The sequence below is a fragment of the Gambusia affinis genome, linkage group LG23, assembly GCF_019740435.1.
Source record: "Gambusia affinis linkage group LG23, SWU_Gaff_1.0, whole genome shotgun sequence".
In the NCBI taxonomy this organism is placed as follows: domain Eukaryota; kingdom Metazoa; phylum Chordata; class Actinopteri; order Cyprinodontiformes; family Poeciliidae; genus Gambusia; species Gambusia affinis.
In genome coordinates this window covers 18,190,157-18,205,104 of record NC_057890.1, presented here as the reverse complement: position 1 = coordinate 18,205,104, position 14,948 = coordinate 18,190,157, and the positions used below count along the sequence as shown (strand labels likewise).

At 39.6% G+C, this 14,948-nt stretch overlaps 2 protein-coding genes across 5 annotated transcripts in view; one reads left to right on the top strand and one right to left on the bottom strand.

Moving 5' to 3' along the window:
* Positions 1-6,149: 6,149 nt before the first annotated feature.
* Positions 6,150-9,723, top strand: kics2 (KICSTOR subunit 2). Its single transcript, XM_044108258.1, is given in 5 exon segments — positions 6,150-6,222; positions 6,331-6,593; positions 7,394-7,697; positions 8,785-9,305; positions 9,308-9,723. Coding segments are annotated over 4 exon segments (1,320 nt in total). The 5' UTR covers positions 6,150-6,222; positions 6,331-6,361; the 3' UTR covers positions 9,571-9,723.
* A 612-nt stretch (positions 9,724-10,335) lies between these two features.
* The window catches only part of LOC122826423 (SLIT-ROBO Rho GTPase-activating protein 1-like), a 36,539-nt gene continuing 31,926 nt past the window's right edge, over positions 10,336-14,948 (bottom strand). For all 4 annotated transcript variants that reach the window (XM_044108251.1, XM_044108253.1, XM_044108252.1 and 1 more), the window contains exons 23-24: positions 13,344-13,677; positions 10,336-13,116 (exon numbers count right to left, since the gene is read on the bottom strand). In XM_044108251.1, coding sequence (XP_043964186.1) covers positions 12,694-13,116; positions 13,344-13,677 — 757 coding nt within the window. In that variant the 3' untranslated portion in view covers positions 10,336-12,693. The remainder of the gene's footprint in view (positions 13,117-13,343; positions 13,678-14,948) is intronic.

Here is a 14,948-nt window from a genome sequence, read left to right as displayed (position 1 = left end):
AAAACTGTATCTAAAATATTTTTTAATGGTATTTTCTAAATTAAATGACATAATTAGTTGTCTGAGTGTGTGCCTTGTGCACATGTTTATCTAACTCTACAAAATCCTATTAAACTGGTTAGTTTCAGCACCAAACCCTCTTTTTTTAAACTCACAAGGACCAATAAACTTAAATAAATGTGTTAGTGTCTAGAAAATGAGCTATTTCAAAAGCCTCTGGAATGTAAAGTGACAAATCAGTAGGCACTGCCCTGTTACCTAGCAACCCAAGGAGAGTTCTAGCACTTTGGTCAGCTGGTTTTACCACTGCATGTGCCATAAAATGGCTGCTGGAAAAGACAAGTGTTTTGTTATCTTTCCATCCAGAAACCACTTTCTCCTAAAACATCTCATTCTGAATTGAGAGATTTAGCCAGATGTAATGAACATAGACTTATTCTAACCTGTTCATGAAGCATAATAGGTCACTTTAAAAGGTAGTGGTGGAAAACCAAATTGAATCCATTTGAAAGAGGTTAAAGCAGTAAAAGTGCAAAATCTCAGTGTGACCCGAGCAATATTATAGAAAGCTACTGAAAGCACAGGTAGGACATAAACCTCACCATTTTCTCTTGTGGTTCTAGCGGCATGTAGTTCAAAGCTTCATTGGTGAAGATCTCTCTCCGCTGTGGTCTCCTGTGATGGGATTGCATCCCAACAGCAGGAGAAGCAGCAGAGCACAAACGGCGCTCTGTCTCCAGAAAATCCCCAGCGGAAACAAATACTCCAATCAGATGACTCTGAAGCTGCCAACAGCTGGTAGGACGCTTCCTGTTCCCATGACAACACTTTGAATTTATCATCGTTTTTCTATGGGTCGTGCTGAACTGTAAAGGAACTGTGTTCCTTGGTCGGATCAGACAGAAGCTGTTTGTGGAGCTAAATTGGGGGCATAAAGTTTATTCAAAAGAAAAGGAAATTGAAACTGGAAATAAAACATTTGCAACTGAAAAAATATTTTTACAACTGGAAAAAAGTCTGAAACTGGAAAAAAATTATTTGAAAGTGATGAAAAAAAGATTTGGAAATAGAAAATAAGATTTCAAAATTAAGAAATATTGTTCCAGATTCAAGGTTTCTTTTTTTCAGTTTCAGACATTTTTCAGTTTCAAAATATTTTTCCAATTAAAATTATTTTTCCTTTAAACAAACTTTATGGCCCCAATTTAGCTCCATATAGGCTCAGACATCAGACATCTTGATGCTCAGTGCCATTATATGTTTTTGTTCTAGTTAATCCCAACCACAGTCAGACTTCTGGGTGAACAGTTTATGACCCCAAAGTGACCGGTATGCAGAAGAAGAACGGAGATGTTAATCAGCAGTGCTCTGTTCATGGCATTAAAATGGCCGCCGCCGTCTGTGGAAGGTTTTTAAAATTTATTCAGCAATGGAAACCGACAGGATTGTCACAAAATTGTAGCAAGATGAAGGAAGCCCAGTTAACAGAAACGGCCTTTTGGATGTGGAGTTGGACCAGGACTGGTTGGACTGGGATGTGATGCGTTCACTGACTCAGACTGCTTTCATCAGTTTATTATTATAATTTTTAGCCGTTGTTGACATCCAGGTTTATCGCGTCTAGCATCTTCTGATGTAGAATTATGACACGTTTCATGTCAATGATGTAAAAGTTGGATAAAAGCTTAGAACTGATAAATGTCCCATAACTTCCTCCAGCTGAACAGAAACTGAAGTTAAGATCTTAAATGGGTAAAGTTTTAATCAACGAATGTGATGGAAATCTGTCTTTCTAAATCAAAAAATAATGAAAAAAAAAAAAAAAAGAAACTGAAGCTATTATCTTTGACCTAAAAAGAGTTAACACACAGCTTCAGTTATTAAGAAACCAGAGGTCATGTTGAAATCTGGGTGTAGTGATGATCTCTGACCTGAACATTCAGAGTCGCATAAAGACGGTTACAAAGTCAGCCTTCTGTCACCTGATGAAGATCTCATCAGGTGACAGAAGGTATTAAAGTCCTGAGTAGTGACGGGAAGTTAGCCTCTTTTCAGAAAGTTTGCAGAAAGGCGTGTCCGTCCTGAAAGATCTTTCCCATTGTTCTGGATTTTGATTCATACGGTGGCCTAGATGGTTCAACACATACAAAACCCTCAACATAACAACACAGTTCAGAGTTGATCTGTTAACTTCTGTTTCAGTATTATTTATGTTGTGATTTTGTTGGTACAGTTTTCGACTTAGTAGTTGTTTTTAAAAATTATTTTTTGTGTGTTTGCGTAATTATTTCATCCTGAAAAAAATACCAACTCAAATCCATCCATCCATTTTCTGTTCACCTTCATCCCTAATGGGGTCAGGAGGGTTGCTGGTTCCTCTCCAGCTACGTTCTGGGCGAGAGGCGGGGTCACGGGGTCACCCTGGACAGGTCGCCAGTCTGTCGCAGGGCAACACAGAGACACACAACCATTCACACACACACTCACACCTAGGGAGAATTTAGAGAGACCAGTTAACCTGACAGTCATGTTTTTGGACTGTGGGAGGAAGCCGGAGAACCCGGAGAGAACCCACCATGCACAGGGAGAACATGCAAACTCCATGCAGAAAGACCCCGGGCCGGGAATCGAACCCAGGACCTTCTTGCTGCAAGGCAACAGCTCTACCAACTGCGCCACTGTGCAGCCCCAACTCAAATACATAAAGTCCAAAATTAATATAATATTGATGCTTTTTGTGAGTAGATTAAAACTTCTAACCAGGCATGCTGATTGTTTTTGTTAAATATCAGAGAAAAACTAAACTTATAAAGGCAGAAAGGTTTTAGCTAAATATCACCACAACAAAGAAATTAGTTTCTAATTAGAAATTCTGCATCTGGGTGTCCAAAAAAGATTATTTTGCCAAAAAAAAAAAAAAAAAAGATACAAGGATTAAGATTAGCATTTCAGCAGGAGGTTTGATGTGTTTTTTGTTAGTACATCACATTAAAAAGGAATACTAATAGAGACAGCATTGAAAAGTAAGAAGAAACACCTATTATAGAAACAAACCTGCCAAATTAGTCTGGAAAAATTAACTGAAATTTGGAAAAATTTCAGTTAATATGAAATTAACTGGAATTTAATTTCAGTTAAAATGCAATAAAAGTGTTAAACAGAACCTGCCAGAAACCCAGATAAAAATCTGTATAGAAACTAAAACCAGGTGGACAGAAAGAAACCTTAAATCTCTCTAGCAATTCAAACAGGAATGGAAAAAACAAATTAAAGTTGATAAAAATAACAAAATCCACCTTAAAACAAATAAACAAGAAGAAAAATCACCTCAAAATTTATATATATATAAAAAAGTATTAATAACAGCAGAGTTTATTTTGCTCTTTGAAAACTCAAATGAGCAATTTTTAAATTGGTAGCAAGTTTCACTTCAGGACAGATATACTTTCAAAAGCTAATAAATGAGCTGAGATGATGCTGAATCACATGACCTACCGCGCGGCGGAGCGTTGATGGAGATGAGAGGAAATGTGATTTGAGATGTTTTTTTAAACTGCTGACTGTTTTTAAATGGAGCGGAGATCCTCCCCCTATGGAGCCAAATTCAGGGAATGTTTTATTAGTATCCACAGGAGTCATAAAAGAAACACTAACAATGTTATTAAAATTGGATTTACACACAGGAAATCATGGAGAAATCAATTTAGGGAAATCATGGAGAGTTCACAGAAAAGTGGGTCATATTTTTAACTACAACACATCCTTTCCAGGGAAAGTTTGGTTTGAATCTGATTTCTAAATAGAATCAAAGTTCTGTAAACAATACTTTCAATAATTATAATTCCAGGCAAATATATGTAAATACAAAAATCGATTTTTAAATAATTATTTATTGAGAGAAAAGAAGCGATCCAAATCAACCTGGTCCTTAAACTGTGAACAAAATTTGACCCAATTTAACAACAAACCACTTTCTGATTAATATGAGTTACCTTTTGTAAAGCTACACTGTCAATAATTACAGCAATAACTTGGGTAAATTAGCCTGTGGGTTCATTTTTCCATCATATTTTCAACATGTTATTTAGATTCAAGCTAAATATTTATTCCAAAATATAATTATTTAGCTCTAAACTAAATATGTAGTTATCAAATTTAATAATTACATAGCTAGCTAACTAAATAGTTACCCAAGATGTTAAAAGAATTTAGCTTCAAAATAATTGTTTAGCTCTGAGTATTAGTTAAAGCTAAGTACTTATTAGCAAGCAAAGTATTTAGTTCACAAGCTAAACATTTATCTCCACACTAATAATCAAATAAAAAAATGTATTTGAAGCTAAATATTTAGCTTGAATAATAAATATTTAGTTTTCAGCCAAAATATTTAGACAACAAAATATTTAGTTTGAAACAGGGACATTTATAAATGAAGGAATATTATGGTGAAAATATGACAGAAAAATTTTTCCCATTGTTTTTGATGAAAGGAAAATAACCCAAATCATTGCTGTTGATCTTTGACTGTAGATTAAAATCAAACACACAGAATCTAGAAAGGATTTACGTAGCGCATGGATTAAGCTAAAACTTTGCGCCCAAAACTAAAGATAATCAAGACCAGATGAGACCCAGAACAAACATGGAGGATTGTTTATAAAATCTTTGTGTTATTTTACAAAACGACACAAATGGAGGTAGAGAAAGTCCATGTGCCTGAACTTTCCACATATCCATGTTAAATTACTGATGATCAGCAGCTCTCATATTAAAGCTTTTTATTTTATTTACTGCTGAATACAGGGACACAGTCTCTTATTTCCTCGAATTATTCCAGTGGAGCTTCACGCAGAATCTTTTTGGCTTCTCTCTGCAAAGGCAACTGATTCACATCATATGAATCAATCACAGTGAAGGGGCATAATTGCATTGGCTCCACTTCTGTGGGACAAGCCAGGATTCTGTGAATAGAAAAATGATTTTGTTTCAAAGATAAAGTCAAACCAGCAGACAGAACAGTGAGGTCTTTAATCCTCAGAAACAGATTCATGAGGTTGTTGTTGTTTTCGCAAATATTTAAGGAGACATGGGAATAAACATCAGTTTGCAGTTATGTACTCAGAAGATATCTGTTTGAAAGAATCTGACTGAGAGAAAAGAAGCGATCAAACCATTTTAAATGTAATATGTATAACTTTATTCATACTATGTATGTTTCCAGGGGGAAGGTTTTGTGTGTGACACAGAGAGTTGGGTAGACCTAATAAATCACTTATGTAGCTCTATACTAATAAATTATTCAAAAATTCTATTCTAATAAAGTTTAAAGTGAGCAATAATACTGATTTAACTGTCTATTCTGTGTAGTTGGATGAAGTAAAACAAAATAAAATGCCTATTAGCTCAGAGCATCCCATTGACTTTGAATGTTAATAGTTGGCTACACAGAGTCTCTGTGTTCAATGGTTATTAGTTTATTTATTTCAGTGACTTTTTTTTGAGTATTTTTACTGTGGTGTTCTTTTTATGTTTAGAAATTGATTTGGAAAATGTTTTCTTTTGGCTGCTTATATTATTTTGTGTGACAGAGTTTTAAGGCTATAGTAAGAAAATACAAAAACATAAAATTAAATTACCACAAGTGAATAAAGTCAAAACATTACTAGAATAAAGTTTAACTCTTATTTTGAGAATAAAGTCAGAATCTTATGAATTTATTCTCATAATACTACAACTTTATTTTCAGATTATTTCGACTTTATTTTTGTGCGAGTTTATTCTCATAATATTATGACTTTATTCTTCTAATTATATATTTTAATTTTCTTAACGTGGGGATACTCTGTCGTAATTTTGTAATTCTGCTTTTTGGATAATTTTTATTTTGTTTTTTAATATACCAAAATTTTCGCATAACTTTGTGTTTTGATTGGTTTGATTTTTAAATATTTAATTATTGGTATTTTGATCAGTTACTCAGTACTCGAGTCACCTTTTCAAACTTTTTTTCAGCCATCCAGCTTCTTGGATGGCTACTTTTTACTCTTACTTGAGTAAAATTTTTGGATATTATACTCCCCTCTGGTAACACTGAGAGTCAAATGTTTTTTATCAGGCACCGTCAAAGTTCAATCGATTTCTTCCCAGGAGTTTGTTTGTCCCTCTTAGCTTTCCGTAATGTTTACATCCGGTTTAGCCAAAATGGCGTCGGAACGATAAACGGTTAGATAGTCTAACACTTAAAACAGAATATTTGTTTTTACAGCTCATATTAGTCATATTTCTTAGTTTAATATGAATATTTACGCTCTTTTCTTGTGTAAATTTCAGCCTGTTAGCTAACAGCGAGCAGCCCGGAGCCATGGCGGAGGTGGAGGAGCTACGGCCCGTCCCGCGAGAGAGAGCCATCCTGGAGAGCTTCTTCGCTCAGCTCGGGATGTTCTCCTTCGACCGGGCCAAGGACTACGTGGAGAAGGAGAAAGACAGCAGCCGGAGCTCCGGTGCCATCTGGGGCTCCCTGCTAGCAGCGCTGGCTCACCTGGCCGCCGCGGAGAAGGTGTACCACAACCTGACGTTCCTGGGCCAGAAGCTAGGTAACCGCTCACCTGAAGTACCGCTTTAAACATGGCCCAGAAATAATTAAATTCACAAATGAGGCCGAATAAATCATAAAACTAATCTTTACAGATACGACACACCGACGGGCAAAACTTTATGACCATCAGCCTGTTTATCGTGATGCTTTATAGAACTGTGGAGACATTTAGTGCCACTTTTATTTGGAAAGTAGTTTAATTTAATTCAAAGTAGAGTATTTTCTAGCATGAACGGTCTATTTAAGGTCCAGATTTTAAGTAGGCCGTTCAAAAACCTTCACTTTAAACCTTCACTTTAGCCAGAGTTGGATTTGGTGAGCTGTGTTGCCAGATCTTGAAAGACATAAAAAGCCCAACTGGCAACCCACCACATTCTGTGTACAACATTGATAATTTATAAAGAAAGTAAATGTTTTCATTAGCAGCAAAATTATTGCTAATATTAATACTAAACACTTTTCTGGTAAACCAGTAAATATTACATTTTGTCAAGTGCTGTCATTACACATCAAAATGTTTGTCAATATTTCATTTATTATGGTTCATAAGTAACCATAACAGGAGGGTTTATAGTTGTAGATTTAAAGGGACTCAGTAGTTATTATTTTAACACAGTAGAAGCTGCTGAATGCGGCCAGCAGGTGGCGTTGTAGTTGCTGCATTAAGCTGGACAGTCTGTCGAAATCAGCACCTTTTGGAAAAAAAAGAAAAGAGGTTTTTGATCTCAGTGGGACTTTTCTGGTTAAATGAAGGTGAAATTAAAAAAATACAGATTTTCTCTGGTTTTTCTTGTCCAGGCGGCCAGTCGTTTTTCAGCCGGAAAGACTCCATCCGCACCGTCTACACGTCGCTGTACAACGAGCTCAGAAAGGTGGTGACCATGGGGCGGCACAGCCAACCCGCCGCCTCCTCTTCATCATCCTCCTCCTCCCTGGAGGACCTCCTGTCCCACCTGTCAGAGCAGCTCTGCCACTTCACCCAGGCCCGCATGGAGATGGCCGACCTGTACGAGAAGCTGCACTCTCTGGGCGCCCAGAAGAGCGTCAACTCAGAGGAGCTGGTGTCCGCGCTGGAGGCCGCACTGCACAAATACAGCAACAAGTCAGTATCTGAGTCGGTCCGCAGCACAAAGCTTGAGGATAAACTCGTGTAGCAGCGTTGGGCTGTGTTGGTTTAAATGATTAACTACCTCTGCATCATGAAGCATGTTCCCGCTATATTTAGAGGAACAGAAGCTCCAGGAGAAGGTGACATATTGAGGTCGGTGGAAGGAAAAAAGCAGGAAGAGTTTCCTGTCAGCGAAATGGTGTCCCACTGCAGAACATATCCGAAACAAAACGTTTGCTCCATGTTGATGGTGAACTAGTTCTTTTTAGTTCTGAAACACTAAACAACCGACTGAAACATTCAATTACTTGTTAACTGTAGAATACAGACTTTAAAAACAGACAATTTGTGAAATAAGAACATACTAAGAGGTATAATTACGTCAAAATTGTACAAAAAATATGCATTTTGCACTTAAGATAAAAAACCTTCTAATAGGTTTTTATTAGTTAATCAAAAAACTAGTCAACTGATCAGCTCTACATCATAATCGAGCAGGAAGGGTTGAGCTTTTCATCTGTTTGTGTTAAAAGTATTTTTGTATCTGCAGATGCATCCTTAGCTACAAACGGTCAAATGTTTCCTGAAGGAATTCTGTATACTGGTTGCTTTTTTGTGTACATGTCTAATTTTGTAAAAATAATCTTAAATGGTTAAATGAAAAATCTACAGAATGTAAATTTTTCTTTAGGTTAATCAATTAATCATCAGAAGAATCAATTAAACCAGAGATGATTATTTGATTATTCTGAAAGAAAAAACAATTTGCAGATTTTTTATTTGTCAAAACAATCAATTAATGAATCAAACCTGTGACAATTAATAAATTAATCATCAGAATAATTGGTTAATTAAGCCTGTGATGAATAATTGTTAGAATAAATGATTAATAAAACAATCCTGTGGATTAATGAGTCATCAGAAGAATTGATTAATCAATTAAGTCTGTGATGATTAATCATAAAAGAAATCAGTTATCACAATAACTATTAGCTCTGGTTTGTTATGAAGTCGTTGCACCAGGACCAAACCTGTGCTAGTTAACCCGACCAGAACCGCCCTCTGCCCGGTTCGGCTGCAGGTTCCACCACCCGATCCTGGCCCGGGTGGAGGAGGGCTTCCAGACGGAGGTGGACGTGGTCACCCAGCTGCTGCGCTGCCAGGCCCAGGTGTCCGAGTGGCACTTCCTGCCCGCGCTGCTCAGCCTCCACGGCGCCCACGCCAAGCTCACGGCCTGGGCCCAGCTCTTCCAGCGCCAGAAGGAGACCCGGAAGAACCTGTTCGGCGGCCAGTCCCAGAAGGCCGTGCAGCCCCCGCACCTGTACATGTGGCTGCAGCGCTTCCACGCCACGCTGCTCGCCAAGTTCAGCTTCTACTTCCACGAGGCTCTGAGCCGGCAGACGGCGCCGGGCGACATGAGGGCGCTGACGGCCCGCGCCGCGCCGGACTTCTACGGTAAGATCTCCGCCTTCATCCGGAAGCACGACGCCAGCAACGTGTCGCTGGTGTTCGACAACCGCGGCTCGGAGAGCTTCCAGGGCCACGGCTACCATAAAGGTGGAGCAGTTCCGCCGGTGTCGCTGTTGCCGTCCGAGCGTCAGCCACCCACTGGCCCAACGTCATCATGATGATGAGCGACCGCGCCGCCGAGCTCAACACGCTCGACAAGGTGGTGCAGTTCTACGACGACAAGGTCCAGAGCACCTACTACCTGACCCGGCCCGAGCCGCACTTCACCCTGGTGGTCATCTTCGACGGCAGGAAGTCGGAGAAGGACCAGCACATCACTTCCTTCCTGCAGGAGATCTCCGGGTCGCTGCGGAACTGCAAACCGTTCAGCATCCTGAAGCCGGGATCGAAGGGGTGAACCACTTCCTGTCTGAACTCACGACGGTCCAAACTGATCTCAGACCAGAAACATTTCAGCTTCTGATCCGTTTTATGGCTTGGATACTAAAAACAACCAAACTTCAAACCAGTTTTATAGTTTTACAAACCAAATAAAGTTTTCTGAAGCATCTTCTGTCCAAAATGTTTTTCTCTGGTTCTTTAAGATGAGATTAATTTATTCATTTTAACATTTAGTGTTTACATATCACCATTCCTCCTCCACCGTGTTTGGACAGTTTCAAACTTGGAAATTTAGTTTCATCGATCCAAAGATCCAGGAACACAGCGGAGGACAAAACGCTGGATTATGACTTTAATCTCAGATTTATAACATTTAAATGAATCATTTTCTGAATTTTCACCTCAGTCTTAAAATTGTAATTAATCTCAGGATTCTGACCTTAATGTCAGAGTTATAACTCAAATTAACTATGACTTTGATCTCAAAACTATAACATTTTAAATTAATTAATTCTGACCTTAATTTGTGAATTCTGACTTTAGGCAATTAGTTAATTCTGATCATAATCTAAGAATTAATCTTAATCTCATCATTATAACTTTTTTTAATTAACTGGTTAATTTTGACATTGACCTCAGAGTTCAGACCTCTATTAAGGATTTTGAATTTAATCTCAGAATAATGCAATTAACTGTGACCTTAATCCCATAATTCTAACTCTTTGTCTACTTTAATCTCAGGATTCTCAGTAATTCAGGACAGGAAGAGGCGATGCGTCTGTGGCTTGAATGCTAATTTATTCAGGTTGATTTATGATATAAATACAACACATTGATACAATCCATTTGGCTATATGAGCTCCACGTCACGGAGCTCCGACTTTCAAATACGGCAACACTGACAGACAGAAACCGATTCTGTTATTATCAAACACATTCAGAGAGAGCTCCCCCTTCTGGTAAAATGCACCAACATGTCATGATGCTACATGCCAAGGACACAATCCTATACATCAAAGTGCAATGTCACAATGGGTTAATGATAAAGTCATAATTCAGGGATCTACTAAACACTTTTATGGATATTTCATTTGGAGTGCTGCTGCTCTTTCAGTCAGGACATGCGCGAGTGTAAGGAAGAGGACTGGGGCCGCCGGCAAAAAAAGAAATTATGACTTTAATCTCTGAAAACAGAGAATTCTCACGTTAATCTCCAAATTCCAGTTTTTGAATTCTGACTACAATCTAAGAATTCATATGTTACAATTCTAAGAAAAGATAAAAATATGACTTTAATCTTTAAATCCCCACTTTTAAATTAAGAATTTGACTTTTAATTTCTGACGAAACGCAGATTTTTTTTCCCCTCTGAATTCTGTGAAAAAGTCTTAAATTCTTCTGTTCCAGTGGCGCTAAAATCCTCTTCTAAATGAGTGGATTCACAACTCCCAAAAAACACGAGGGTTTAAAAAAAAGGCACTTTCACCAACACACACACGCACACACACACACACACACACGCACACCCACACACAGAGCCCGGTCCAGTCTAACACTTCACATTCACTGTGCTGTTCAAGTGTAGTTTTTGGGCGTTTTCACACATGGAGCCCCACCCTGTTAGCTTATTGGAGAATTTAAGGTTAACTAGTGACAGTAGTGTAACACACACACACACACACACACACACACACACAGAGAAAAGGTGGCATGCTTTTTGCACTCAGGTTGTCGACTTGCAGTCGTGTGTTGTGGCACTCAAGGCAGGCATGAATTATCTATTCTGCACTTACAGGGGAGCATGACGAGGGCGGGCGAACACACACTGACACACACACACACTGACACACACACACACTAGCTGCGTTTACATTTTTAAATTCACCTTAAAATTGCACAAATTGAAATGACAAAAATAAATAAAACACGGCAGTTTTGAAAAGGCATGTTTTTCAATAGTTTTTGCGCTCGGATGCTTTGTTTTTTCTGCTGTTTTGAAATTAGCATACGTCTTAAAAAGACGTTGGAAACGCATCGCATAAGTCGTGATCAACAGCAGGATGTTACTACTGGTGGAAATGACAATGAAAACAACAGGAAGTGGTAGGACGATGATGGCCTCCTACCACTTATTTACGTGTGATTTTAATGGTTTTTTACTTAATGGATGGATGATTAGCAATTAGTTTTTTCTCTCCACATTAGCAGAATATCTGCAAAGCTTTGCACACATTTGTAATAGAAATGTCATTAATAGTTGCGTTTTCATTGTCTGTAAAATTTTGCATATTGGAATTATGAACATAAATTTGCTCAATGGAAACACGGTGATTTAAAAAGACTCCCGTTTTTTCGTTTTTTTGAAAAAGGTTGCTGCACTAGGAAGAGGTGGTTTTCACATGTATCAGAATGATCATATTTGACAAAACTGAAGGAAACATCACATGTGATCAACAGCTGGACTTATCACGTGAACAAACGTATTTCCGTGTGATTTTCTTGAATTGTGTTTCTCATTGTGAAATTGTGTTTTTTCGATATTGGTATAATACCGATAAAGGTTTGCAATGGAAACGCAGCCAGTGCCTCGCTCAACCAAACGAGAACAGACTGAGGAGGAGCCGCCCCCTCCTGCAAACACAGGAAGGCCGCCACCGAACATTCAGTAAAGATGGCCAAACAGTCGTTAAAAAGCTGAACACATTCATTAAAGTTGTGGTTTTTTCTGTCACTGAGCGCCAGGCTGAGCGTAGCAGCGGAAACCGACCAAGTCCTCCATTGGCCGCCCAATCGGGCGGCGGATGCAGCAGCCAATCAGGTGTCTTTGGGGACACGACATTCACTTCACTGAAACTACGTTTTACGGGACTTTCCGCCTCACCAGCAGTTCTTTTAGCTAACCTTTGATTAATGCTTCGATACATGGAGAAAGAAAACTCCTACACACCAAGAGAGTACACACCAACCTGACAACACAGAAATATCATGGCATATCATATCATAGGTCATGTCATAGATTATAATTTGTTACTACATTAAAAGCCTTTCCTACCCTTTCTACCTTCGTGTTGATTAGAATCGTTAGCGGTACCCTGATCTCCTTCTGGCCCAGTTTTGGCCCGGGTCGGCCTGATTCGGCTCACATGGTGCAGGATTTGTCCAGCGGGGGCGCTAGAGGCGGGGTGCTGCTTTTGGGTGGCACCACGGGTTTCGGTCTCAGGGCGGGGGGCCGCAGCGGGGCGCCCATGCGGGCAGCCGCCACCGGCTTGAATGAGCCCAGGGCGTCGGGGGATGGGTTGGCGGGCCTGGGCGGGCCGGGCAGCGGGCTGATGGGGCTCATGGGGCTGAGCGGGCTCGGGGTGCCGGGCGTCCCCGGGGTCCCAGGCGTCCCTGGCGTACTGGGCGTGCTGTGGGGGCTGGGCGATTCGGAGGAGCAACTGGCGACCGGGCCGTTCTTCACCTGGTCCAGCGTGTCCAGAACCACGTCGGGCGCCGGCCGGCGGTCCTGCCGCTCCAGCTGCCGCAGCTCGCCCAGGGCGACGCTCACCGTCTCCTCGATGTCCTGCAAACAGGAAGTTCACTGATTAACCGAACGGCTGGACCGCCAGTCAGTGTAGCTGGAAAATAGATTGAACTCAAATGACATTTACTTAAAAAACATAATAAAAATGTTCCATGTAATAAACAGAAAAATGAAATGTGATGTTGCCATTTTGTCAGGTTAGGAGCCAGTATTTAGTGTTGTGTAGGTATTTGCATTGGGATCGGTGGTACCAGCGGTACCAGTACCTGTGCCAGCGTCTCGGCGTCCATCACTCTGGATCGCAGCGAGTCGCTGAAGCTGTGCTGCCCGCTGCTGGAGCGCCGTATGGGCGTGTCCTCCGGCCTCCGCAGCGAGTCGTGGCGGCTCACCGTCATGGTGACGGCGGCGGAGCGGCGCCGGCGCTCCGGGCTGTCTAGGGGCGGGGTCATGCCCTGGCCCCGCCCCAGGAGGAGATCTCTGGGGCTGAAGTGTCCCGTCACGGGCGGAGAGCTCCGCTCCATCACGCCGCTGTTGCCGTGGTTATCATTGGAGCGACAGAGAGGGCGGCGGAAGAGACCGTCGGTTCGTTTCCTCCTGTGGCTGTCATCAGGAAAGTACGAAGGTAACTTTACTTAAAAAACTCTTAATTCAAGTTTCTGATAATGAGAATAGAAGATTAACAATTAATTAAATCAACTCTTTCTGCTCATAGAAATATTGCTTCTCTCTTTGTTTCTGAGCCAATTTTGACATTTTCAAGTTAAGTTTTGTTCTGCCACATTTCACCAAAAAGCTTCTCAGTGCTGCCCTCTGTGGGTTAAACAGTGACTACTGCAGGTAACTCATGTTTACGTCACTCCGCTCACATCACTCAACTTTTGAATAAGTTGCTGCAAGATCTGAAAAGTGGATAAATTGACAACAGTTGATTCCTCATTCTGTTCTCAAACGTAACCACGCCCCTTATTGGCTCTAGACTCCGCCCACTTATGGGTTTCTCAAAAGGGGGCGGAGTTTTCTGCCAAGACTTTTATCTATTTCCCTTCCACTTTAGAAATCCGTATTAGAAATCAGAATTAAATCCATTTCATTTGACCATGTAGTTGCCCCAAAATCTGCTGGTTGTTGTAGTTCTGAATTTGTTTAGTTGTAGTTTTAATGACTGCTTATACTTGTTATGACAATTCTGTTGTTTCCTTGTTTTGTATGTTTTTGTTGTTATTGACTCATGTTGTGTAGCTAATTTGTAAAACTTTGTTTGTTTTTAGCAAGAAACAGTTGAAAAAAAACCCTTAATTCTGCTGCATTTACAGAAGTCATATACTGTGGATTCTCCCGAACAAATAAATTAAATTAAATTAAATTAAATTAAATTAAATTAAATTAAATTAAATTAAATTAGCAGGGCAAGGCGATAAATGAATGTTATAAATTAATAGAACTTTTGATTTTTTTTTTATTTTATGGGGTTTTTTAAACCAAAGTGCTCATCTTGTTATAAAGATGTGTTTTGCAGTTTGCACTGAATTTAATTTTAATTACAACAATGAAGTCAAAATGTTTCCAGCATAAAATGTGAATGTTGCCAGAAAAAAGTTGTAATATTAGTAAAGTAGTAATTTTATGAGAACTCCAACACAAAAAATAAATGAGGAATGTTGAGTCTTGTTTTACAGATGAGAAAATATTCAATCTATTAACAAATCGGCATCAAATTTTTTCTTAATATTAAAGCTCTTTTCCCCTAAAATTGAGTTTTTATTTTGCCATTATTATGACTATTTAATACACTTAATTACAGAAAATTATCTTAGCCTGGCCCTAATACTCCATTGTCCAATTAATAAAAGGGAAGATTGAAATAAAATCAA